This window comes from Macrobrachium nipponense, chromosome 42 (assembly GCF_015104395.2).
Source record: "Macrobrachium nipponense isolate FS-2020 chromosome 42, ASM1510439v2, whole genome shotgun sequence".
NCBI classification, from domain to species: Eukaryota; Metazoa; Arthropoda; class Malacostraca; order Decapoda; family Palaemonidae; genus Macrobrachium; species Macrobrachium nipponense.
Window position 1 is genome coordinate 54,409,175 of NC_061103.1, and position 27,691 is coordinate 54,436,865.

Below are 27,691 nucleotides of genomic sequence, written 5' to 3' on the forward strand. Positions count from 1 at the left end.
CTTTGGACTCGTCAACCTTGATACTAGGCGAAATACTAACAGAGAGGGACCAACCACCTATGCTGTTTCTCCCAACACCATACCAGCTACTGAAAGAGGATTGAGGGATTTACAATCTTTGAACACTGTTTCGATTTACTTCAAATAATGTACCACAAATACGGATTTGGACCTCCAAAAGAATATTTTGGAAATTAGTGGATAGTGATAGGTTGTGACAAAAAGCAAGGGAAGTCACTACCGCTCGAACTTCATGGGCTTTCACTCTTAGAATTGGGAAATCCACATTGTTCGCTTGAGAATGAGCTTCTACAATTAACTCTCTCAGAAAGAAGGAGATAGCATTTTTAGAGAGAGGCTGAGAGGGATTCTTAACAGAACACCAGAAGTGAGGTGATTGACCTCTAATCTCCGTTCTGCGGAGGTAACACCTTAATGCCCGCATAGGACATAAAAGTCTTTCTTCCTCTTCCTGGCCTAGTAAGTCCATTAAGTGCTTAAGAACAAGAGCGCGTGGCCACTGATTAGAGGGTTTCTCGTTTTTAGCAAGAAAATCTAGAGCTACAGAACAAACTCCGTCACTATGAGAGAAGCCCACCTTCTTATCCATTGCATGCAGCTCGCTAACTTGTCTTGCTGATGCTAAGGCTACTATAAATAAAGTCTTCTTGGTCAGACTTCTCAATGACAAAGAAGTTAAAGGCTCAAAGGAAGGACCCGAAAGCCATTTAAGTACAATATCGAGATTCCAAGATACAGAGTCCTTCAACGATTTGGAAGTCTCGTATTCGTGGAAAAGTTCTAAACCTCTGTGTTTGAAGACTGATGAAAGCATTGCTCTGTATCCTTTGATTGTTGATGGGGCTAAATGCTTCACATCCCTAAGGAAGAGAAGGAAGTCCGTTATTTTGCTCACAGACATCTCAGCAGAAGAGACTTTAGTTTGTCTACACCATCTTCGAAATATTTCCCATTTAGTTTGGTATAGTCTGTTAAAAGAGTTTCTTCTGCAGTTCGCGATAGCTTCTGCAGCCTGTTTCGAAAAACCCTTCGCTCTGACAAGGCTCCTGAGTCTGAATCCTGTCAGAGCTAGAGCGGATAGTCCTTGGTGGAATCTTTCAGAGTGCGATTGTCTGAGTAGACATTTCTTTGTAGGTAGAAGCCTGGGTAAATCTACGAGCAGGTTGATGAGATCTGGAAAGCATTCCTTCCTTGGCCAGAATGGGGCAACTAGTGTCAGAGAGAAGTTTTAATGAAAAGACAACTTGTTTAGCATCTGTTTTATCAGGCCGAATGGGGGAAAAGCGTACGCATCCAGGCCCAACCAGTCTAGGAGCATTGCGTCGACTGACCATGCAAACGGATCTGGGACTGGTGAGCAGAATAGAGGAAGGCAGTTTTTTCTCGAGGTTGCGAAAAGATCCACTGTAGGCTTTCCCCAGAGTTTCCATAGGTCTAGGCAGACCTTGGCATTGAGAGTCCATTCCAATGGCAGTACTTGTTGATGTCGACTTAGCTTGTCCGTCAGCACATTCATTTTCCCTTGAGCAAAACGAGGGATCAAGGAGGCTTGAAATTTCTCGGCCCGCAGTAGCAGATCTTTCGGCAGGTTGTATAGTGTGAAAGAATGTGTCCCCCCCGTTTCCTGATGTAGGAAAGAGCAATGGATTTGTCTGCGTGAACTGCCACCACCTGTCCCACTACTTGGTGAGTGAACGATTGAAGGCCCAGGAATACTGCTAACGGTTCCTTCACATTGATATGAAGAGAGCACTAGAGTTCCGGCCACTTCCCTGACATCCTCTTCTCTCCCAAAAATGCTCCCCAACCTGCATTGGATGTGTCTGAAAAGAACTGAAGGGTTGGGTGGAGCGGAATTAGAGAAAGGCCTTCTACCAGTCTTGATTTTGATAGCCACCACACTAGGTCCTCCTTGATTTTGTCTGTAATCGTAAATACTGTTGAGTCCGGTTGCGTTTTCTTGCACCAAGAAGCCTTCAGGAAGAATTGTAGGGCTCTTATGTGAAGTCTTCTGAGTTTGACGAACTGTTCCACTGACGCAAGAAGTGTGCCTAACAGACTCGTCCAAAGATTGGCGGAACAGGACTTGCAGTCCAGGAAGTTTTGGACTACTCGTAGACACGACTGGACTCTTTTCGGGGAGAGAAAAGCCCAAAAAACTCGAGAGTTTAGAGTCATACCCAAATAGTGAATGCTCTGCGACGGAATGAGTTGCGACTTGTCCTTGTTTATTAGGATGCCTAACAAGTGTGCTAATAAAAAGTCCTCTTGAGATCCTTCATGCACTGGCTTTCCGAAGAGGAGTGGAGAAGCCAGTCGTCTAGGTAGAGAGACACTGATGCCTAGGAGATGTAACCATTTCCCTAGGGGCGTCAGCACTCGCATGAATACTTGCAGTGCCATCTACAGGCTGAAGCAGAGAGCTCAAAACTGGTAAGCCTTACCCATATACACGAACCTAAGGTATTTTTTGGAGTCCTGATGAATTAAAATGTGGAAGTAAGTATCTTGCATGTCCAGGGAGACCATCCAATCCCCCTAACAAAGGGAATCTAGTACCAAACGAGACATCTCCATATTGAACTTGGTCTTCTGAACGAACAAGATCAAGGCGCTTACATCCAACATGGACCTCCAGCCCCCTGATTACTTTAGGAGTACAAACACATGGTTGTAAAAAACCGGGGATGATTTGTGAGTATCTCCTCTATCACCGCCTTACGTACGAGAACCTCTACCTCTCGAGCTAAGGCTAAATACCTCTCCGTCCCTGGAGAGTAGGCGGGAAATGCAATGGGTACATTGGAGAGAGGCAGAGCCTCTATGAGAGGAATGGAGTAACCGAACCTAAGGACTTGTATCATCCAGGGCTCTGCCCCTCTGCAACTCCACTCCTTCCAGAAGAGGCTCAGTCTGCCTCCTACCGAAGCATGAAGGACTGTGAGATCACTTGGATGACTTGGTCTCAGCTTTTGAAGAGGTCTTAGTCGGGGGTCGCAAGTTCAAACGGAGCCTGATGAAGGGTCTGGACTTGCCTCCTCGAAAGGGTTCTTCTGCAATGGTGATTCCGAGACGAGAGGGGTCACAGTCGGGGGCTTGACACGTTTGGAGGACTGGACAAGAAAGTCATTGGTAGATTTCTTTTCTAATGCGGAATCTTAACCACTGTCTCCTCGGGGAAATGAGGAATCTTGTCGAGAGGAGAAAACAACAGAGCGGACTACTGAGGTGAAGTAACTCCTCTCATAACGAAGGAGCACCAGAGCTGCCTTTTCTTTAAGGTGCCAAACGTAGATAGAGAAGCCAATTTATCGCAACCATCCTTAAATGATTTGTTGGCACAAGACAGAACCCCGAGCCAATCCAATGCAAGATCTTCCGTGAGTGTAGGGCAGTCCTCTATCTTAGTAGCGAGAGCTCCGATCGTCCAGTCCAGGAAGCTCATTATTTCCAAAATCTTGAAAATATTCTCGACAAGGTGATCCACTTTAGGTGATGTGAAGAATATCTTAGCTGCTGCGAATGCTGACCTTCTGTTCGCGTCAACAAGACCATAGAAGTCCCCCCTGGGAGGAGGCAGAAACTACCATGGAAGGTGCTTCTCCAGTAACATTGAATCTATACTTCATCTTGATTAACTTGGAAGGGAGGATAGGTGAAAGTCACTTTCCCAAGCTCTCTCTTAACAGACAACCAGTTCTCCACATCAAGAAGGAAACGTTTAGCCACCTTAGACAGCACAAGTTTTGGGAGAAGGGATTGAAATTCTTCCCTCTCATGAGGAATATCAAAGCACGAGACCTAGGAGCAACGGCCATGAAATAGTCTGAGTATGTATCCAGGAGGTAGCATAAAAGCTTCGAATAGCACGAAAGCGGGATCGTGTCCACTTCTTGATTCTCCTCTTTATCTAAAGAAATCGACGACACTCAAAGGTCCGCATTCAACTCGCTGTTCTTGGAACCTTGCTCTCTCTCATCCAAGACATCAACTCCTCTAATTGTTGACAGAGGGGGACTAAGGTAGTGTCTTCTTGAGCTGCAGGTAAAGGTGCTGGAGTCAAAAGAGCCGACACGTTCGACACCAGAGGTCTAGCGCCAGTCGAAACATCTGTCGCCTGCAAAGTCAAAGCACCAGTCGAACCATCTGCTGCACGAGAAGTTGAAGCCACATTCCTAACGTTCTGGATTGCCGAACTAGTTGACGGAGACGAAATATGACGTTCCTCAGTCGCGTCGACGGAGGCTGTCATTGCATTAATCATATAGGGCGAAGTCCATGCTGACACACTGAAAGGACGAGGACTGCTATCTACCTCTCTGTTCCTTTTAACAGGAGGCAAGAAGATCTCTTCAGTCAAAAGTCTCTTCAGCAGGTGTAAAAAGGAAGAGTCACACCAACTGTGAGTCTCACTGGTGAAGAATCGCTAGAGTCAGTAAATAACTTACCACTGCGCAAAACGCCATTCCAATGGTATTTAGTTGATTCCTGCTGGCGCACCACAGGATCGACGGTAGAAGCGACTGTTTGTGGGCAAACCCCGACAGTCTCCCGTGGACCTCCAGTATGTCTTCTCCCCGAGGTGGAGGAGAGGGACAGTGAACTTTGTCTAGGAGAACTGTCATGACAAACAGCCGCACCCTCAGATTGCACTGCACTGACACTTTTCACTTCACTTGAAGCCTTTTCTATAAACGACTTCACCGATAACCCTAACTGCATAACAGTATTGGCTAACACATCGAACTTTTTCTCAAATTTAGACTCGAGACTGGCAATGGTGTCAGGAGAAACTGCAAGGGAAGCTAAAAGAGTAGTTACAGGAGCAGGAGTAGGAGGACTCAAGATCAGACATAATCAGAGGAGAAGGAGAAGGAATAGGCACCTTTGATAGAAGAAGCGGAGGAAGCTAAACTAGCTTTACTCTCGGCTCTAAGAGCCACTTTCCTCTACCTATACTTAACTATCTTCTCAGATCCACTAGTACTGGACACCCCCACAGGTCTGGGTGAAGAAACCATTTGGTCTCAATCACCTGATTCTGGCGGCTGAGCTTGTCTGCCACTACATTCCTCTTGCCCGGAATGTACCTGGCTGACAGCTCTACTGAGTGAGCTACAGCCTACAAGTGCACCTGCATCATCAACTGGTGCAATGGCACTACCATGGTGTTGTCGCTTATCAATACCGCTGAGTGTCCCATCAGTCGTTCCCGGAACTCTTGGAGCATGAGAAATGCAGACTTGAGTTACAGGAAGTTGATGTGAAGGTGCCTGTCATGATGGTTCCACACTCCTGCAACCAGCACCTCTTCCAGGTGTACGGCCCAACCCTCGGTCTATGAATCTGAGAACAGAAGCATCTCCAGAGGGGAAGTGCGCAGGGGGACTCCTATTAAGAGGTTCCTGTCGTCTAGCCACCAGGCCAGGTCCTCCCTTACTTTCTCCGTGAGAGGAACCAGGAAGGATTGTGGATCCCGTGCCTGTGACCAGCACTCCTTTAGTTTCCATTGAAGAGACCGTAGGTGAAGACGCCCATGAGGGACTAACTTCTCTAGTGACGACAGGTGACTGATCACGACTTGCCACTGCTGCACTGACTGTTTCTGTCGTGACAGGAACTGTCTGGCTGCCTCCCTGCACCTGCTGATCTGCAAGTCTGTGGAGACGACTCGTGTTGCTACCGTATCAATCAGCATACCCAGGTACTTTACCCTCTGCTTGGGTTCGAGATCTGACTTCTCGACATTTACCATAATCACCAGATCGCGGCTTAAGTCCAGGAGTCGATCTCTGTCCTGTAGCAACTGTGAGCGGGAGCTCGCCAGGACCAGCCAATTGTTGAGATACCTCATCAGATGTATCCCGACTGAATGGGCCCAAGCCGACACCAGAGTGAACACTCGTGTGAACACCTGTGCGGCGGTTGAGAGACCGAAACAAAGTGCCCTGAATTGATACACCATCCCGGTACTTCCTGGAGGACTGGTGGATGGGTATTTGGAAATACGCATCCTTCAGATCCACAGAAAAAAGGAAATCGCTCTCCATGATGGAGTCGAGCACTGAGCGTGCCGTTTCCATTGTGAACCGAGTCTGGCGAACAAAACGATTCAAGGGAAAGAGATCTATCACCGGTCTCCAGCCCCCTGTAGACTTCTCCACCAGGAAGAGTCGGCTGTAGAAACCCGGTGACTGATCTCGCACGATCTCCACAGCTCGTTTGCTCAGCATGGTCTTTACTTCTTGTGCCAGTACTACGTCCCTGGCAGAACCGGGGACGTATGTCTGAAGATGGACCGGGTGTGAGGTGAGGGGTGGCCTCGACTCGAAGGGTAGTAGGTATCCCTCCCGAAGGACATCCACTACCCAAGTCTCGGCTCCATAGCGCTGCCAAGTTGCCCAATGGCTTGCCAGGCACCCCCCCCACTTCCGGCAGCAGTTGAGGGGGAATGCCACCCCTAGCGTTTCCCTCTCTTCCCCTTCCACTTAGCCCCCTTCCCGCGGGAGATGGCGGCTTTAGAGGAGGGCTGACGCTCACTTCTCGAAGTGAAAGAGGAAGGCTGGGTCTTTCCTCGCACTACCCTCAACGGTGCTGATGTCTTGGGAGCGGAAGAAGCGCTAGCTAAGCTCTGAGGTTTAGCCGCAGTTGAACGAGACTGCCCAGAAGTTTTCATAACTGCCTGGTGTACTAAGTGGTCACTGTCCTCAGTTCTCCGCTTTTCCACCGCAGCGTCCAACATCTCTCTGAGAAAGAGAGAGGAGGAACCCAGCAACGTTCTGTTGAGTAGACCCAATGTCATCTCTCGACCGGCCGCTCTGGTTACGCGAGTCATGACTGCATCCCGTCTCCTCAAAACCAGGTTGGCCCACAGGTTGGCAATCTGGTGGGCGAGGAAGGAGATGGCCCTACCTCTAGACTGGCAGAGTCTCCCGAACGCCAAGTCCTCCTCAGGAACGATAGCTCCCGAGGAGGTTGCGATTCTGGATACCATGAGGGACCACAGATTCAGCAGAAGACAGCCTGGAAAGCTGCCATGGCAGTGAATTCCCGAGCCGACGTCTCTTGCTGTGAGAACCAGAGGTTCTCAGACAGCAGGTGACGAAGAGGCACTCCCGGAGTTAGACGAGCTAGCTCCGAGTCAACCTGCTTAGTTGGCAACGTGTCTACCGAAGGCAAGTAGAAGCGCTGCTGACAAGGCAGAGGGGGAAGCAGCTTGTCCGACCTGCTGGCCCTGACTGAGGCCTCTTGTCCTGAGACAAATGGCGTTCACCTGGTCCAACACACCATCGTCCAAGGAAGACCAGGGTAGTCCCACCATTGCTCTGGGTTCCTTCTTAGGACCCCAGAACGACTCCAACCTTGATGGAGGGTCAGAGGGAGCAACCACCGATCCTTCCCCGAGGTCATTGTGCTGATAAATCAGCGCAATGACCCCTGCAAAGGACCTCAGATGGACCGTCAGATCCATATAGGCCGATCACTTCCCGAGACAATCTTCCTTTAGGAGGAAGAACCTCGCCAGACCCCTCGTGGTCTCCTCTAACCACTCGAGTGTACGATCTGCTCGGTCCTAGCGAGCCGGGCTCGTAGTCTCTCATGGCCAGACCATAGGGAGCCCACTCCTCACAGTCACTCCTGTTCACCTTGCTCCTCCCGCTGTAGCCCGAGGAGGTTGAAGGGACAGGTGAGGAAGACCTGATGCTCCTACCCTGCCTACCAGCAGAGCTGGCAGGCTGGGAGGACTGCAAGCAATCGCCAACCTGTGGTGGCGATCGAGCTGCAGGTCTGGACCAGTGGTCTCCCTGCGGAGAAACGCTGGACCAAAGATGGTAGTGTCGGTCTCGTGTGTCAGGGGAGCTGCTGCCAGCCATGAAAGCCGTCCGGTCCCGGTGGGAGCGACGGTCGGGTGACTGGTAGCGTCCGCTATGTGGTGAGACCAAGCACCATCCTCACGATTTGCCATGGTACCAGAAGCAGCTCAGGCTGTTTCTGGTGACCGGGGGACCTCTTCCCAGCCTCGATACGTGAACGGTCTGGTGGGACCATCATGTCCACCCTGGGAACCAGACGATCGCTGCGCAAGCGATCGTCGGTCTGGCAAGAGTCACCTGAGCAACTCTTACCATCCTTCCGCTCCGTGCCTGGATCCTGACGGTGAGCGTACTCAGTCGTCTGGTTCCTGGCTGCACGATCACTGGTAGGTGACCGTACACTCGGTGACGTGAGCGAGCGAGCGGCCAAGACTGTTCCCGTTCTGGAGGTGGAACCTCTGGAGCCGGAAATGGAGGTACCAGCGGTGGCTGGTACCTCCACGGTCCCCGTCTTCTTCCCTGAGGGAGGAGAGATGGGCCCCGTTCCCAAAGGAATGGGAGGACCAGCAGAGAGACCCACCTGTCCCATCGGAGCGAGACAGACCTTAGAAGTCTCTGTGCGAGACTTTTGGAGGGGGGGGGTGGCAAGGCCACCTTCTTCCTCGGCTGGGGGGCCTTGGAAGTCCAACGGGAAGAGGCGGCAGAAGATAACGATGAAGATGAAGACAAAGAAGACAACGACACCTTCCTCTTCTTCTTGGACTTCTAGCATCTTTGCCAGCTTCCTCAGGACAGCAGACAGGTCTCCCATCCAGACAGGAGCTAGGGCAGTTGCGATGGCAACAGGGCCCAACTCCACCTGGCCAGAAGGACCTGTGGGAGCGGCAGCACTTCCACGGGCAAGAACGGGGGCAGCAGGAACGGCAACGGCAACAGGGGGGCGATCCAAGAGTGAGCTCTTCGGGCACTTGAAGTCAGGGGGAAGAGCAAGGACAGCAAAACCAGGTGGAGGAGGAACCAGCTCCCTCCAGGGCACATATGGCAAAGGAGCCAAGGGGGTGACCGCAGTCACGTGCTGAGTATACACCAGGTGCGGCGGGGCAGCATAACTCAGTGTTGAGACAGTCGTGGTCGTCTTCGTCACCACCCCCTAAGTGACCGGGGCTGAAGCAAGATGATGGATGAGCCCCTGAATACTCGGAGTGCCTGGGAGGCTCAGTGAGCGCCACACCTGCTGAAGGTCCCCACCCTCAGAGGCAATAGTGTAATTGCTTACTCATTGTGTATATATAAAATTTTACTGTTAAAAAAATGTCTTTTTCACATAAGTAATTTACCAAGAAGTAATTACATAGCTGAATCCCACATTGACAGGAGGTGGGATACATGGACATAGTACTATTCTATTCCAAAAGATTAAGTCATGTAATGAATTAGAAATATAAAAGTTGCTAGCATTGAGTACAATGTATGTCATTCCTTGTTAGTTAAGAGAGCCAGCAGTAGAAACTGTCTTTGGCTGGTGCTCAACTTAACCTTTAGTGACGTGGCGGTATAGACATGGGTCGCCTCTACTTCAGTGGGAGCTTTGCAATGGAGTACTCTGAAGGTTGCCAAAAAATTATTGGATGTTCTGCAGCAAAGGAGTTAACTGTGTGTAATCCCAACTTCCCTTGGACTTCCAGTGTGTCTCCTCCCAGGTTTAGGGGAGTTTGTCTGCATCACTATTACAAGGTTAACTTCTGTTTTGTGCTTCACTATTACAAGGTTACCTTCTGCTAACAGAGACAGAAGACTGGCAATGGCATGGGAAGGAAGCGAGGGAGCCAGACGCAGGAGCTAGTGGAAAAATTAGAGGGGTGGTAAGAGAGAAAAAATTGCATGTGGGGAGAGTTGGCACCAGATCAGGAGCTGACGCTGGGAGCTGGGTGCTTCCAGGTTGTAGATGTTGCCAGGCAACTGGGGGTCAAGCGGGATTGGTGAGAGCTCCCAGGCACTCAAAGCCAAATCTGGGCTGTCTAGAACATCAATTCTTCCAAAAGACCACTGCAACCAAAATAAGCATAGCTTCTGTCCTTACAATTATTCAGGTCTCTGCAATGGATACTGTAATAAGTTTAATTAATTCTTTACCAACAAAATATTTGAAGTATACAAAAAAAACCATCAGGCAAATCTCTACTCCTACAAAAATTACGTATTTGAGACTTGCAGATAAGTATTTCATTACAGAAAAAATCAGATAAGTATTTCATTACAGAAAAAAAATCAGTCCATCAGTCTTATAGCAAACGCAATAGTTTAAGTTTTATTACATTACCTGGCAAAGATAGTAGAAAATACAATGTTTAAGTTTTATTACGCTACTCGGAAAAGGCGGTAGCAAAGTAAGTTATTATTATTACGCTACTCGGCGAATGCAATATCTACATGTCTTATTACACTACTCATTGAAAAATCCACCACTCTTCTGGTGATATTTTAACTAACTTTTGCCTTCATGCTAGTCTGCCTAAGTTATCTGTACTCAGGCAAACAGTCTATAGCCCAGCTTGTAGGAAATATAGCGCTCCATACCTTTAAAATTATGAATCTACAGAAGTGAATATTTCATTTGCCTACTATTATAAAATGGGTAATATTATATTTGTGTTGATCTATATTAAATAATTTATGTAATAATAGATAGATATTTTGTATTGGTTTTGTATTCTTCGATATTTCTGTGTAATGGGGTTGATGTAATGAATGTTGCCACCTCTCTTTCGTGCTCAGTTCACCTCGTGCACTCGGCAAGTAAACTTCTACTCTATGAAGTCTGAAGAAGGGTTCAACGTTTGGAAGCGTAGATTGAAGTTTGCGTTAGTGTTTTGCACATTTTAAAGTTGTAAATCCCTAGAATTTATTCATATTTTGGATGCCAGTGTACGAGGGTTCTCTCAAGAGATTGTTTATTGAGTTAGTGTGTGTTCTGAAGGTACCAGGGTAAGGACGCTTTGTTTATTTTCACGTAACTACTTGAATTCTTGTATGATTTTGTTGTTCATTGTGACTGTATCATGTTGATGTCATGTTCTAACTTTCTGCAGTCATATTATTCATATTGCGATGCTTTCATCAAGGTACTGATTCGAATTATCCTTCCTTTCAGTTCAAATGTAATAATACACCATCTGACAAGTTTTATATGGAAAGCCAATAAAGAAAAACTTATATGTTGGTGTAAATTAGAACCCTTATTTTGAAACACACCCTACACAGCTACACTAGGCTAAGTGGACATTGACTGCTTCTATATCACTATAGTAGCAGATTTTCTACTCACTAATTATATAAAACAAGAAGTAATCAATTTGCAAAAAATTATAAACTTGAATCAGATCTTAATAACAAAATATGATCCTGAAATTTACATATAGGCTTGAAGGTTACTCAAAATCAGTTATAATACATCACCAAAATCTGGTAAGATAACTGGTAAATAATGTAAAATGTTGCCGCATATATCCGGTGTTTACATCAAGGACGACAGAAAAAGAATGAGGTGGTCTGCTGAGTTGTTCCTTATATTCTCATTAGTGGGTAGGACTAGTTACCGATACAAAACATAGGAATCGCTACCACAAAATTTGAATTTAAGCTATCATATTGGTTAGAAACTATAGCTATGTAATTACTTGGTTAGTTACTTATAGTGTAAAATGCCAGAACTGGGGAAAATTTCTGGAGAGCTATCAGGTTGCAGCGAGGAGCTCTTAACTTGATAGGCACTACAAATGGGTCTATTCCACTAACACACCAAAAAGAAGTACGTATAAGAGAGTCTAGTCTCATATAAGTTTTAAAAAGAACTTAAACATCTGCCTAAGAATGTATAAGTTTGATCCATTTATTTCAAAAGTAATCTAGAAAATGTACATATTTTAAAATGTAGTTTAGCTTCGTACAAGGGATGGCATAATATAAATTTTCATAATAAAAATTTATCATTTGGATACTTACCTACTGTTAAATTTAGCTATACGTATCTCCCCGCTGATTAGGCGAGTCTGCATTCAAACAAAAAAATTGAATGGCTGCCTGGATGACTGTCTAGTTTACCTGTTCTCAACCAGGTGTGTTTCGAATGTTTTAGCTCTTGTCAGAATTCTCCTTGACAGCCCACTAAGTTGTGGGGAGGCTGGGTGGGTTTACTTTAACAGTAGGTAAGTATCCAAATAATAAATTTTATTATGAAAATTTATATTATTTGAGATGAATCTTACCTACTGTTAAATTTTGCTGATTCCCACATTAAGAAGAGGATGGTGGGTAGTGCAGCTAGACAAAATTCCGCTCAGCCATTCGAGCTAAAGGTTTCTTATATGAAACCCAAAACATTCTCACCTGATCTGGAATCCTTGGTGGATTTTACTACCACCCAGAAGTTGAATTCCATTCAGAGCAAGGCTCTCATATGTATGCAGCAAAGAGCAGCCTTGAGGAGAAAACCGCTTTGATTCAGCCAGCATGAAACGCAAGTGGTATGAGGGACCACTGTGCCTGGGTCCAAAAGCCCTATCAAACGACAGTCACTTAAAATGAATACCTTTACAATATAAAGGTACGCTCCTATACAAAATTTGTACCTTCACGCTCCCCAAAACATTAAAACCCAGGATTTAAACAAAAGAGCCTAAGGAATTGCTCTTTTTCGATTCAGGAAAAGACTACCCACTACTAGTAGCGGATTGAGGGCTTTACTGTTTTCATACACAATTCTGTATACTTAAGGTAGTGATCAGGCAAAAACTGAATTGTACTTCTACTGTGACACATCAATCCTATTCTGGAGCGAAAAATTGACTTAACACTAAATGAAGCTGCAACTGCTGCTCACATTATGAATGTTTAACTTCATTAAGGTTGAAGAAATGGAGCTAGTTCGCATGCATTAGCCTATCCATATGTCACAGAGGACTTTGTGTTCCTTGAAAAAGTTTCTAAAAATCATAACACAAAACGTTAACTTTGCCTCTTCCAGGCTTAACCTTCACAAATACATTCTAGGTTTTCTAAAACCACAAAACAAAAGTTAACTTTGCCTTAAAGTTTAACCATTGGCAAAGGCATTATAAGTTTCTAAAAATCACAACACAAAAGGTTAACTTTGCCTCTTCCAGGCTTAACATTCACAAATACATTCTAAGTTTTCTAAAACCACAAAACAAAAAGTCAACTTTGCCTTCAAGCTTAACCATTGCCAAAGACAGCTAGGTTTTCTAAAACCACAAAACAAAAGGTTGATTTTTGCCTCTTCCAGGCTAACCTTTGACCTCATCTGTTTTTCTTAAAACCACAAAACCAAAGGTTAACTTTGCCTCTTCCAGCATTTACCTTTGACAAAGATGTTCAAGGTCTCTAAAAGGATGATAAAATGTTCTAGGTTTAACCTTTAAATTTAAATGCCCAACAGGATAGAGAAGTTCCCCCCCCCACCCCACCCCCCCGGCCCCCGGGGGATAAATTGGAAATCTTACAGGGAACTGTAAAACATAGCCTTAACATCACCCTCAGCTCTAAGGCAGAAAGCTAAAATAGCATTCCCTTTACACCAACTTAAAGAAGGGTGCTGAAAAATAGCATTTCCTTTACACCAGCTTAAAGAAGGGTGCTGACAGTAAATTTACTTATTAACCACTCCTAAATAAAAGGTTTTACAGTAAATTCAGATATAAAGTTTAGACCCGCACCTAAATTCCACAGAGAGACTGACATAAGAGATGAAGGGGCTCCAATCTCAACACCTTACAGTGCTGGTCCTCAGCAAGATCTAAAAGTACTTGATGCAATACCAAGGAAAGTACGTATGGAACGATAACTTTGGAAGTAGACAGTGAAAAGTCTTATCTCCTCTAAACAGAAAACATTGATGTCTACAAGGTTCCAGGTGCTGAAAATTCCTCCAGAATGGTACCCTCAGCAACACACACAGACCACTGCTTCTGACCCCAGGCCATGGCAGTTTTAAATTAAGGACAGATCCTATGATAACTTGAAAATCTTATTATTGGGAGGGGACATTCTAACATCTCCAAGCAGTTAAGGAGATGCCTACATCAATGGAACTGTATGGAGTTGTGTAGTAGAGTTGATTTGTTCTCAACGGAAGAATGAGACATCTACCAAGAGCATTGGAAATTCTGAAAAGTTTTGCCCTGAGTCTACAAGGGCTCTACAGGAGCCTAAGCAATTCTTGAACATGAAATTGCTCAATAGAATTCAGAGTAGATACAAGGGGCAGGCCTCTGAGTGAATTAGGCAAAATTTAAGGAAACATCCACTGCTCAAGCCTGAGTGCCAACAAAGTAGTAATCATTCGGATGTCCCTGTTCATCTACATGCTAGGAAGCTAAATGAGTGTTCCATAAATCCACACCAAGTGCCAAACTTACGGATGTCAAGGCCCTTGTAGGCAGTTGTTCTTCCTCAATCCCCAATTGCACCGTCCTTCCACAGAATGGATGATCAAACCAATATGTTGTTTCATTTCACTCAAAGCAGCAAACTTCCCACAGACTTTGTTCCTGACTGGGAATAAACCTGGTAAGCATCCTGATGTCTTCCCACTGCCCTGACATCTCAAAAGTTTTACCAGGTTTAGTTTGACCATTCTATGTTGCATGAAAGTGTAATGACACTAGTTAAACTCTGTGTTGCATGACAAAGGGAAAAAAAAACAAAAAAACTTGGACTTAGGTTTAAGAACCAAATGGACGATTCCTGGTTACAGTGTCCCTCCTACAGTTCTGGAGCCAAAGATGGTTTTGGATTACTTACTTAATGAAAGTTATTTGTAAGTCGTAATTCTTACGCTGAAACTGTACATTAACCCTTAAACGCCGAAGCAGTAAAAAAAAAATTGTCTCCCGTGTGCTGGAGGTGTTTCGGAGTGAGCGCGGAAGCGGAAAAAATATTTTTTTCAAAAAATCACAGCGCGCTTAGTTTTCAAGATTAAGAGTTAATTTTTGGCTCCTTTTTTTTCATTGGCTGAAGTTTAGTATGCAACCATCAGAAATGAAAAAAATTAATATTATCATATATAAATAATGCGATATATGATAGCGCAAAAACAAAATTTCATATATAATTGTATTCAAATCGCGCTGTGCGCAAAACGGTTAAAGGTAACAAGTTTCTTCATTGTAATGTACACTAAATTGCGATCGTTTTGGTATATAACACATTGTAAAACGATAAAAGCAACACAGAGAAAATATTATCAGAAAATAATGCATGAATTCGTAACGTGCGGACGTAAACAAATATTTTTTTCAAAAATTCACCATGAATCTAAATATTGTCCTAGAGATTTCCAATTTCTTTCAAAATGAAGACAAATGATTGAATATTACTATACTGTAAGAGTATTAGCTTACAATTGCAGTTTTCGACCATATCTGACGAGCTAAAGTTGACAGAATGTAGAATTTTTTTATATATATTCTTTTATATGCAATTATTTCAGAAATAAGAAAAGCTACAACCTTCAAATATTTTTCGTTTTATTCTACATGAAATTGCACACATTTTCATATATAAAACTCTATGAAATGCCTAATATGAAACGGAGCAAATATTCCGAGAATGGGACGTACGCATTTCGGAGATTTGTGGCGGAGAATCCGCGCACGGAGGGAAGGAAAGTTTTTTTTTTGTTTTTTTTTTAAATTCACCATAAATCTAAATATTGTGCTAGAGACTTCGAATTTGTTTCAAAATGAAGATAAATGACTGAATATTACTAGACTGTAAGAGTTTTAGCTTACAATTGCGTTTTTCGACCATTTCAGTAGAGTCAAAGTTGACCAAACGTGGTTTATTTTCTATTTATCGTGATTTATATGCAAATATTTCAAAAATGAGAAAAGCTACAACCTTCAATTATTTTTTGTTGTATTCTACATGAAATTACGCACATTTTCATACATAAAACTTTATGTAACGGCTAATTTAAAATGTTGCAAACATTACCACAATCGCACGTATGATTTTTTCGGAAGAGTTACTGCGCGGACGTAAAGAAAATGTTATTTTTTTCATAAATTCACCATAAATCGAAATATTGTGCTAGAGACTTCCAATTTGTTGCAAAATGAAGTTAAATGATTGAATATAACTAGAATGTAAGCTTTTTAGCTTACAATTGCGTTTTTCGACCATTTCGGTAGAGTCAAAGTTGACCGAAGGTTGAAAATTTGTCCCTTATCATTTTTATATGAAAATATTTCAAAATTGATAAAAGCTACACCCATGGGTTGTTTTTAGTTGTATTGTGCATGAAATTGCACACATTTCCATATATAAAACTTTATGTAACGGCTAATTTTAAAATGGTGCAAACATTACCACAATCGCATGTATGATTTTTTTCGGAAGAGTTACCGAGCTGACGTAAGGTAAAAGTTTTTTCATAAATTCACCATAAATCGAAATATTGTGCTAGAGACTTCCAATTAGTTGCAAAATTAAGGTAAATGGTTGAATATTACTCAAATAAAAGAGTTTTAGCTTACAATTGCGTTTTTTGACCATTTCGGTAGAGTCAAAGTTGACCGAAGGTTGAAATTTTGGCACTTATCGTTATTTATATGAAACTATCTCAAAACTGATAAAAGCTACAATCATGAGTATTTTTTTGTTGTATTCTACATAAAAATGTGCAAATTTTCATATATAAAACTCCATGTAACGGCTAATTTAAAATGGTACAAAAATTATGTCAAAGTGACAAAATAATTTCCAAGATGTGTCACAGATACTTTTTAGAGCGGCAAGAAAGAAATTCGCGCTTGCGCACCTGCGTAACGATTGTAAACAAAACAACACCTTGATCCGTGAATTCCCAGCATCCCCCAAGGCGCGTGATTCAAGAGTTTTCGGCTGGTAGGCCTAAAAGTATTTTTCCGCGAATTTTTAAAAAACTTTTGTATGTTGACATAAAATATGTCCAGTCGGCACCCGAGAGACAAAAAATGTTGACGTAAAATACGTCCATTCGGCGTTTAAGGGTTAATTGAGCATGATTATCCGAAAATAACCCGTGAGGCCATGTTTCCTAATGAGGAAAAGCCCTTACCATAAATAGGAAGTTTCTTTCAGGTCTAAAATCTTCAAGCAGCACATGCCTATTCATCTTGACCGACAAGCATGCATAATTAAATATCATCCCCACATCACTAGATAAGAATGGGGATATAAAAAATTAACAATATAATGCATAGAAATTGGGCCAGAAGCAACAGGTCCTTGGCCTTTGGAATACTGTTGACAGAGTGGGCTAACTTGAATCACTGATTCAGTAGAAGTGTCTTGCTCCTAGTTGACACCATCCACCAATGGGCAACAAGTCCCTGACATAACTTATAGAGGGCTGCACACTAACCCAAACAAAGTGCACAGAACAGCAATACCTTCTAGTAAAAACCTCTTGAAGAAACTTGCATGACTGTGGATGTATGGTAGGTGGAATACATTCTGCATGTATACCACAAGTCTGACCATTCTTTGGAATGGCACTAAAACCATGCTAGAAAACCAACAATTATATGGGCAGACACTTAGTGTTATTCACTCTCCAAATGTCCAAGAATATCTCCAATTACTTATGGGTGTCTTCCTAAAGAATTACCCTTGGACCATCATTCCCTCTATATACAATGTCCTACTAAAAGACTTTGAGAGATCTGCTGAAGACAAGGGAAGCTATAAGAAGGAGATTAAACCAGTGGAGGACAACCAAAAATAATTACAACTGCCCTTCACTGTCTCCACCATATAACATACTGGTCCCAAGTCTCTCCTTGCATGTTGGGAGGTTGCAACTGTCCATATACCAGAACCTGAATCTGCACTTATCCCTGAAAGGTATAAAATAAGACTACCAATAGATAATCCCGAGCTGCATAATCAGACAGGATGCGAAAGTGTTCTCACTTCTTCCAAACAGAGTGAGTATAAGCATGAGGACATTACCCTGCAGCATCAGAAATGAGTTACTTGTTCCTCGCTAAAAACTACCGCTGGGTTGGCATCTCCACCTCTCTTAAGAAGTCGCAGAGACGAGACAACGCAGATAAAAGGTAATAACTCAAGTTAGACTGAAAATCCATCAGCATGTCTGTCAGTCTCGAGTTCATTTCCCCACAGAAAAGAGAAAGAAAGCGAACCTCCTATTAAATACGGTTAAAGGACCAATAAGCGTTGTACAGCAAAAGTCGGCCTTCAGCTCTCCGCGACTTTAAAAGACAAGACGACAAGCCAAGGCAGACACAAAGGGAGATTGTGTCCGAGGACGAGAAAAGTTACGAAATGCTCTCAAATTGGAGAAAGCGTTGGTTCTCTTCTCCAGTATTTAGAGTGCGCCAAAATATGCTAAGGCAATTGAGATACATATATTTCTTTATGTGGCCTCTATCCTCAACAAATTGAGGATACAGCAAGGCGCAGTGTCGCAAAAAACGCCAACCGGCCCAAACGAGTTCCTCCAACTCCATTCAAACTCTTCTTCCGTCAGCGGGTGACGGGAGGAGACAGCTGCCGACAGGAGGTAAACAAAGAGCTTAAAGGATGGCTCTTTCTCCGCAACCCTTGGCGACAAAAAGCGACACTTGTCGATAAGAGGTGACAGCAGCTGAGTGCTGTATCGAATCCACCACAACTCAATGAGAGCTAGACAGTTTAAGCGACTCGGGACTCGGCCAAGTCCGCACTTGGCACGAGTCAACTGCGTTCACACAATGTCCACAGCAGGGTTCCCAGATGTACCTAACCAAATTATCGTACCAAATCTCTTAAAATGATCGTATTTTGATTAATAATCGTTTATCGTACAGAAGGTCAAATTATCGTACTCTTACGATAATTATCGTACATCTGGGAACCCTGGTCCACAGTCCACACGAGTCGACAGAGGGAGAGAGAACAAGGGACCAAAGGTGGGAGAGGAGTTACAATAAAGCTCCCACTTCGTCCGAAAGCGATCGTAAATACTTGAAAGCATTCCTATATGAAACTAAGTTAGAAATCTCTAAAGCTAGAATATCTAACTCGGCGAGAACTTTAGATACTACAGATAGTGTAGACTTGAAAGAGAAACATTAATCGAGGCAGTAGTAAGAGGTTTGCTGATAGCTGAAGAGGAAGCACCCAATGGAACAAACACAAGCATTATGAAGAAAAAGGAATATGCTAGCATAAAAGAATTTAGAATAACCAAAAACAAGAGAGATAAACAGTCGACATATCTAAATGTGTAAAAACTCGCTGTATACAGATACATTATCATCTCAGTAAAATGCCTATACCTATATCATATATTATTATGTCTGCATGCTAACACCTCAAACTAGGTGTTGAAGACGACTGAATGCGCCTACGGAGCGAGCATTAACGCTTACCAAAACGGTCCTTATATGAACTCTTTAATGGTCCTTTGGCGAACGCTTTAAATGAGATTCAGACCATGAAAAGGGCGAAATAGGTATTGGAGGGCACAGAATCCCGTCGTCTCGAAAGCCGACCCGGTTCCCTGGCAGCGGACGTTTCCAACTGTGGCAGGGCAGTCCTAGGCTCGGGCTACGTACAGACGAGGGCACCAACACCTTACTTCTAACAGGGAACGCAAAAATGAGCGCACACTGGAGGGATTCGGAACGTTCCTGTCACGAACTAAGTTCAAATTTTATTAGAACTAAAAATAGGTTATGTTCTAACTTCTCGTTACGCTTTTCCTGAACCGAATGGGGAGCAGAAGGCGGAGCTACATTGGAAATCAATACTAGCCTACTAAAATGCTTAGTCTGAGTAGGGATAGCCTGACAGGTTTAAGTTCTGATCTAACTAATTGCTTTCGCAATCTATTAGTTCCAGTCTTTCCTATATCTCACATATTCAGGCATAAATTTCTCAGAACAATTCCCTAAATTCTTCACTTCTAGTAGTTACAAAATCCCACTCTGTACCCCTGCCAATACAAAGGAATGTTGATCAACTTCCAATTCACCATCCTGGTTACACCAAAACATTCCTACATCGCCTGATGTTATTGGTTTTACTTCCGGTGGAAGATATCCTAGGAAAATGAAATTACAATATACCGTAAACAGGTGTAAAACAGCCAAACTTCATAGAATACCAACAATCGCCCAGCCGCAATGGCAGCAAGGAAAATTCTGACAAGAGCTAAAACATTCGAAATACACCTGGTGGAGAACAGGTAAACTAGACAGTCATCCGGGCAGCCATTCAATTTTTTTGTTTGAATGCCGACTCGCCTAATCGGCGGGGAGATATAGCTAAATTTAACAGTAGGTAAGATTCATCTCAAATAATGATCCACTTGTTATTTCCCAATAGCAAATGACCTTGATGAGGTGTCCTGAGAAAATTATATATCTCTCTCCAGTCAAGACCACAGTGTGCCTTTAATTTTTTCCTTCTGGTATTTTGTGTATATGTACGGACTATCAAATAGTATTCAAAACCCCACAAACACAAATGACAAAATGGGATTTTTATAATAAAATTAAATTTTATTGCATACTCATTAAACAATTATACAGCTGTAGGTTCCCTGCAAACAGCAGACAATAGATTTAAAACTTCTGCGGTGGCGCTGCCATCGCTGATATAAGTGACATCATCTCCCTCCACTTGAGGGAGCTACAGGTACAACTGTCCAGGTAACATCAATTCGTTCTGCCCAGCCATCAACCTGTGGGGAGGAGGGAGGGCTTTAATTAATAATTGTTTGGTAAGTATGCAATAAAATTTCATTTTATTATAAAAATCCCATTTTTACTGCAGTCTTACCGAACAATTATACAGCTGATTACCCATTGCAAGGATGGAGGGCTGTGGATGTAAGCTTAATTCAAAAATAACATATGATTCTTGATAAAAAAAAACCCAAAAGCACTGTTAGTGCCTGTTGTACTTTACGTTGTAAGCGAGCTACTACAATGGAGAATACTGCCTCTGGTCAGTGCTCAACTTCATAGAAGAAGCTTGGAGCATGACACCAATGAGTGCCTCCACATGGAGTGGAATATCTTCGTAGCCATGGTGTTCACCGCCGGCTCAGTGAAGATATAACAAAATATTGCCCTTGCCCTGGGCTGAAACCAGAAATAACCAACAAGAAAACACAACTGTCACCTACACCAAATTAAAAACCTTTACCCACCAAATTAAAAGAAAATGAACTGGATAGTACTCCAGGTACATTCTACCCCAGGACTTCTTCCCTTTAACTTGCCAACCTTGATACAAGCCGAAAAATAACAGCGGAGCAACCCCTATGTCTTCCACCCCCAACACCATGCCAGCTACCGAAAGTAGACCAAGACACTTACAACAACTTCGAACCTGTCACAATTTCTTTCAGGTAATACATAGCAAAGACGGATTTAGACCTCCAAAAGTATTTTGAAAGATAGTGTATAGCGACAAGTTGTGTAAAAAAATTAGGGAAGTCGCTACTGCTCGAACTTCATGCACTTTCACTTTCAGTAAAGGGAATGCTGCATCGTTAGCTTGAGTGTGCTTCGACAATTAATTCTCAGAAAAAAGGAAATAATTTTTGAGAGAGGGCAAGAGGGATTCCTAACAGAGCACCACAAACAATTCGACTGACCTCTAATTTTCTCCATTCTGCGGAGGTAATATCTTAGTGCCCGCACGGGACATAAGTCTTTCTTCTTCTTCCTGGCCTATCAAATCTGTCAGGTTCTTAAGGTTACATGGCCAAGGATAAGAAGGGTTCTCGTTTTTGGCTAGAAAATTGAGCTCCATGGAGCAAACTGCGTTGCCTTGATAAAATCCCACCTTTTTGTCCATCAGGTGTAACTCTCTAACTCATCTAGCTGATGCTAATGCAACTAAAAATAGTGTTTTCTTGGTGAGGTTCCTCATAGATCAAGAAAGTAACGGCTCAAAGGGAGGGCCCAAAAGCCAAGTGACCCTCTTACGCCGACTGGACGTATTTAACGTCGACATTTTTTGTCTCCCGTGTGCCGACTGGACGTCGACTTACAAAAGTTTTTTTTTAAATTCGCGGAAAAATACTTATAGGCCTACCAGCCTAAAACTTTTGAATCACGCGCCTTGGGGGATGCTGGGAGTTCACGGATCAAGGTGTTTTTTTTTTTACAATCGTTACGCAGGCGCGCAAGCGCGAATTTCTTTCTTGCCGCACTAAAAAGTATCTGTGACACATCTCGGAAATTATTTTGTCACTTTGACATAATTTTTGTACCATTGTAAATTAGCCGTTACATGAAGTATTATATATGAAAATGTGCGCATTTTTATGTAGAATACAACAATAAAATACTCATGATTGTAGCTTTTATCAGTTTTGAGATATTTTCATATAAATAACGATAAGTGCCAAAATTTCAACCTTCGGTCAACTTTGACTCTACCGAAATGGTCAAAAAACGCAATTGTAAGCTAAAACTCTTATATTTTAGTAATATTCAATCATTTACCTTAATTTTGCAACTAATTGGAAGTCTCTAGCACAATATTTCGATTTATGGTGAATTTATGAAAAAACTTTTTCCTTACGTCCGCGCGGTAACTCTTCCGAAAAAAATCATACATGCGATTGTGGTAATGTTTGCACCATTTTAAAATTAGCCGTTATATAAAGTTATATATATGGAAATGCACAATACAACTAAAAACAACCCATGGTTGTAGCTTTTATCAGTTTTGAGATATTTTCATATAAATAACGATAATTGCCAAAATTTCAACCTTCTCCTCGTCAACTTTGACTCTACCGAAATGGTCGAAAAAACGCAATTGTAAGCTAAAACGCTTATATTCTAGTAATATTCAAGCATTTAACTTCATTTTGCAAAAAATTGGAAGTCTCTAGCACAATATTTCGATTTATGGTGAATTTATGAAAAAAATAAAATTTTCTTTACGTCCGCGCGGTAACTCTTCCGAAAAAATCATACGTGCGATTGTGGTAATGTTTGTACCATTTTAAATTAGCCGTTACATAAAGTTTTATATATGAAAATGTGCGCAATTTCATGTAGAATACAACAACAAATAATTGAAGGTTGTAGCTTTTCTTTTTGAAATTTTTGATTTGCATATAAATCACGATAAATAAAAACAAAAAAAAACCAGTTCGGTCAAACTTTGACTCTACCGAAATGGTCGAAAAAACGCAATTGTAAGCTAAAACTCTTACGTCTAGTAATATTCAGTCATTTATCTTCATCTTGAAACAAATTCGAAGTCTCTAGCAAAATATTTAGATTCATGGTGATTAAAAAAAAAAAAAACTTTCCTTCCCTCCTCCGCGCGCATTCTCCGCCACAAATCTCCGAAATGCGTACGTACCATTCTCGGAATATTTGCTCCGTTTCATATTAGGCATTTCATAGAGTTTTATATATGAAAATGTGCGCAATTTTATGTAGAATAAAACGAAAAATATTTGAAGGTTGTAGCTTTTCTTATTTCCGAAATAATTGCATATAAAAAATATATATATAAAAAAATTTGACATTTGGTCAACTTTAACTCGTCAGATATGGTTGATAACTGCAATTGTAAGCTAATACTCTTACAGTATAGTAATATTCAATCATTTGTCTTCATTTTGAAAGAAATTGGAAGTCTCTAGGACAATATTTAGATTTATGGTGAATTTTTGAAAAAAAATATTTGTTTATGTCTGCACATTACGAATTCATGCATTATTTTGTGATAATATTTTCTCTGTGTTGCTTTTATCTTTTTACAAGATGGTTTTATATACCAAAAGATCACCAATTTAGTGTACCATATTACAACGAAAATAAAAAAAAATAAACTTGTTTAACCTTCAACCGTTTTGCGCACAGCGCGATTTGAATACAATTATATATGAATAAATTTTTTGTTTTTGCGCTATCATATATCGCATTATTTATATATGATAATGATAATTTTTTTCATTTCTGATGGTTGCATACTAAACTTCAGCCAATGACAAAAAAAAGAGCCAAAAAATGAACTCTTAATCTTGAAAACTAAGCGCACGGTGATTTTTTGAAAAAAATATTTTTTCCGCTTCCGCGCTCACTCTGAAACACCTCCGGCACACGGGAGACAATTTTTTTTTTACCGCTTCGGCGTAAGAGGGTTAAGTACTATATATAGATTCCATGCTATTGAGTCCTTTGACGATTTGGAAGTCTAAAACAACTTAAATTAAAAAGATCACTATTCGTAAAGAGGTCTAATCCTCTGTGTTTAAAAACTGAAGCCAGCATCGCTCTGTATCCCTTAATTGTTGAAGGCGCTAAGCGCTTAACTTCCCTTAAGAATAGAAGGAATTCGGCTATTTCATTCACAGATGGCTCAGAAGAAGAAACTTTAGTTTGTTTACACCATCTGTGAAACACTACATTTAGACTGGTATAGTCTGTTAGAAGAATTTCTTCTGCAGTTTGCAAAAGCTTCTGCAGCTTTTTTCAAAAAACCTTTTGCTCTGATGAGACTCCTGACAGTCTGAACCCTATCAATGCCAAAGCGGATAATCCTTGGTGGAATCTTTCGAAGTGTGGTTGTTTGAGTAGACATCTCTTTAACAGAAGCCTGGGGAAGTCTATGAGCAGGTCGAGGAGATCTGGGAACCATTCCTTCCTTGGCCAAAATGGAAAGCGACCAGTGTCAGTGAAACTTTTTTGTGAAATGACACTTTGTTTAGCACCTGTCTTATCAGGCCGAATGGGGGAAAGGTGTACACTTCCAGGCCCAACCAGTCTAGTAGCATTGCATCGATTGACCAGGCAAGAGGGTCCGGGACTGGAGAGCAGAACAGCGAAAGGCGGTTGTTTCTCGAAGTTGCAAAGAGGTCTATCATCGGCTTTCCCCAAAGCTTCCATCGGTCTAGGCAGACCTTGGCATCGAGAGTCCATTCCAAAGGCAGTACTTGGTGACGTCGACTTAGTTCGTCCACCAACACGTTCATTTTCCCTTGAGCAAATTGGGGGATCAACAAAACCTGAAATTTCTCTGCCCACAGTAGCGATCTTTTGCAAGGTTGTAGAGGGTGAAGGAAAGTGTTCCCCCTTGTTTCCTGATGTAGGAAAGAGCGGTGGAGTTGTGAACTGCTACCACCTGTCCTGTGCTAATAGTTCCTTCACACTGATATGAAGAGTGCGCTAAATTTCCAACCACTTCCCTAACGCTTCGTTCTTCCCTAACTGGGCTCCCCACTTGCGTCGGATGCGTCTGAAAGAACTGAAGGGTTGGGTGGAGCGGACAAAGAGAAAGACCCTCTACAAGCCTTAGTGTTGAAAGCAACCACGCTAGGTCCTCCTTGATTTCATCTATAATCAAGAATATTGTCGAGTCTGGCTGAGTCTTCCTGCACCATGAAGCCTTCAGGAAGAATTGTAGGGGCCTCATGTGCAGCCTTCCGAGTTTGACGAACTGTTCCACTGAAGCTAGTGTGCCTAACAGACTGGTCCAATGGTTGGCAGAAAAGGACTTGCAGTCTTGAAATCCTGGACTACTTCCATACACGACTGGACTCTCTTCGGGGAGAGAAAAGCCCGAAAAACTTGAGCGTTCAGTCATCCCCAAATAGATAATGCTCTGAGTCGGTATGAGCTGAAATTTCTCATCATTTATAAGACCTAACGAGTGAGTTAATAAAAGTCCTCTTGAGATCCTTCATACACTCTTGAGATCCTTCATACACTCCAATCTTTGCATTCATCACAAGTAGACTCTCTAGAGCACTCACAACCCCTACACTTAATGCACTTTGTGTGCAAATCATACACTGGTTTAACTAACCTAGCTTTGCACCCTCCGGCGTAAAACCTAACTACTGATGGACTAGAGTCCGACATGGTGTTAAAGCCACAAAATTACAGAAAAGAAATTCAGCAAACTAGCTTCAATCCCACAAAACATGAAGTTGAATACTTCACCGATATTGGTAAGAGATACTTCCCAACATATGAAGAAAATGTCTGCACCGACCACCAATGTTCCCCAGAAGCCGGCAAAGAACGAACTGATGTTGCCTGAACAGTTGTACCTGTAGCTCCCTCGAGCGGAGGGAGATGACGTCACCTACATCAGCGATGGCGAAAGTTTTGAATCTATTGTCTGCCATTGTAGGGAACCTACAGCTGTATAATTGTTTGGTAAGACACTGCAATAAAAACATGAAGCAATTAAAAGATAAAGTAGGAAAATGAAACTCACTCATCCTTAGTATCCTGGAAAGTCTGTTTCTTAGCAGAAGTAACCAACACAAAGTTGACACAAATCCTGGAGTCCAAAACTGGGGGCGAAAATTTCTCAAGGGTCCAGTTGAGGGAAGCCAGAACGTGGTCCTTTTGGTACCTGAAAAAATGGAGTCAGAGTGAGGAAGAATAAGGCTATTAAATATAACCAAATTAATGTGATGACAACAGAAATCTATGGTTAAATGTGTTGGTATCTCTCTCTCTCTCTCTGTCACTCTCCTTACCTAGTTAGAGATATTCCTTTGACCTGGCCACTGTCTGTTACACCTAAGTACACAGTCCCTCCTTGACCCGAGTTGAGCATGGCACAAAGTGAACTGTTAGGGAGAAATACAAGAAATGAACAACTGAGTAAAAATTAAAATTTCTTAAATTAATTTTTATTTTTCATAGCTAACAACCCTGCAGTCTTGACATTAAATCTTCTAGTGCCAGCAGTAAAAAATTCAATAGAATTGCATATACAAGGAACTGGTGGCATCTGTCCTCTGTCATGAGTTAGGTGGAACAGCCACCGACCCAAGCTGGGCCTCGTGATGTCTCAGTTACTCTTTCAACCCACATTAAACTGGCAGAGGGGTGGTTGGAGGTGGGCCTTAAATGTTAAGACTGCAGGTTAGTTAGTTATGAAAATGACATTTTTATAATAAAAGAACTTTTTGTATATATATTACTTATCCAGTAATTAAAATGACTCTAAGTTCCACTTATCACGGCAGCTTGAATTCAAAATTCGCTGGTAACACTTCAAAATGTGTAGGTGACAGTTGTTCCATCCACTAGTAGGAGAATAAGAACGACTGCATGCAGAAACATCAGTTTTTTCATGCCTCGTGTCCATCAGTGAAAGGGAGGTTGGGCTTCAAATCTTTAATTATTGGGTAAGTATATTACAAAAAGTTATTTTATTATAAAAAATGTAATTTTTGAATATGCAACTTACCCAGTAATTAAAATAACTGATTCCAACACTGACAGGAGGTGGGCAGCATGGGCATATACTACTCCAAAATATTAAGTTATGTAATAAAATTGGCAGAAAAGTTGCTAGCATTGAATACAATGCTTGTTGAACCCTTATCAGTTAAGAGAGCTACTGGGATACTACATACAGTAGATGCTCATCTTAACCTGTAGTGGTGTGGCAATATAGCCAAGTGTCAAAATGGAAGCTTTACAACAAAGGTTTTCTGTCCAAATGCTGGTAAAGCATGGTAGGTGCCAACCCTTGCCCTGGGCACAGCTTCTAATAAAGACAACCATACAACATAGTCACCTACAATGAGATAAAGCCACAACCCATCCACTGAAAGTGGTGAGCACTTCAGGTAAAACTAGACACCTTATTACAAGGTGAGACAATAGGAAAAAATCCTATGCTTCCTCCCACTAAAGCATGCCAGTCACTACAAATGGTATGAAAAATTTTTCAAAACTTTCATAAAATTATTGTAAATAAAAAACGATTACATTCCCAGTATATAGTTCGAAGGCAAGATGAGGGGGTAGAGGTTACTCTAACATCCTTAGCTTTACTAG

General features: G+C 42.2%; 1 protein-coding gene across 1 annotated transcript in view; it reads right to left on the reverse strand.

The window, feature by feature from the left end:
- LOC135213395 (uncharacterized) overlaps nucleotides 1-27,691 on the reverse strand; it is a 143,271-nt gene that overhangs the window by 108,599 nt on the left and 6,981 nt on the right. The window contains exons 2-3 of the mRNA XM_064247371.1: nucleotides 26,377-26,499; nucleotides 26,109-26,249 (exon numbers count right to left, since the gene is read on the reverse strand). Of these exons, the coding sequence (XP_064103441.1) occupies nucleotides 26,109-26,249; nucleotides 26,377-26,499 (264 nt within the window). The remainder of the gene's footprint in view (nucleotides 1-26,108; nucleotides 26,250-26,376; nucleotides 26,500-27,691) is intronic.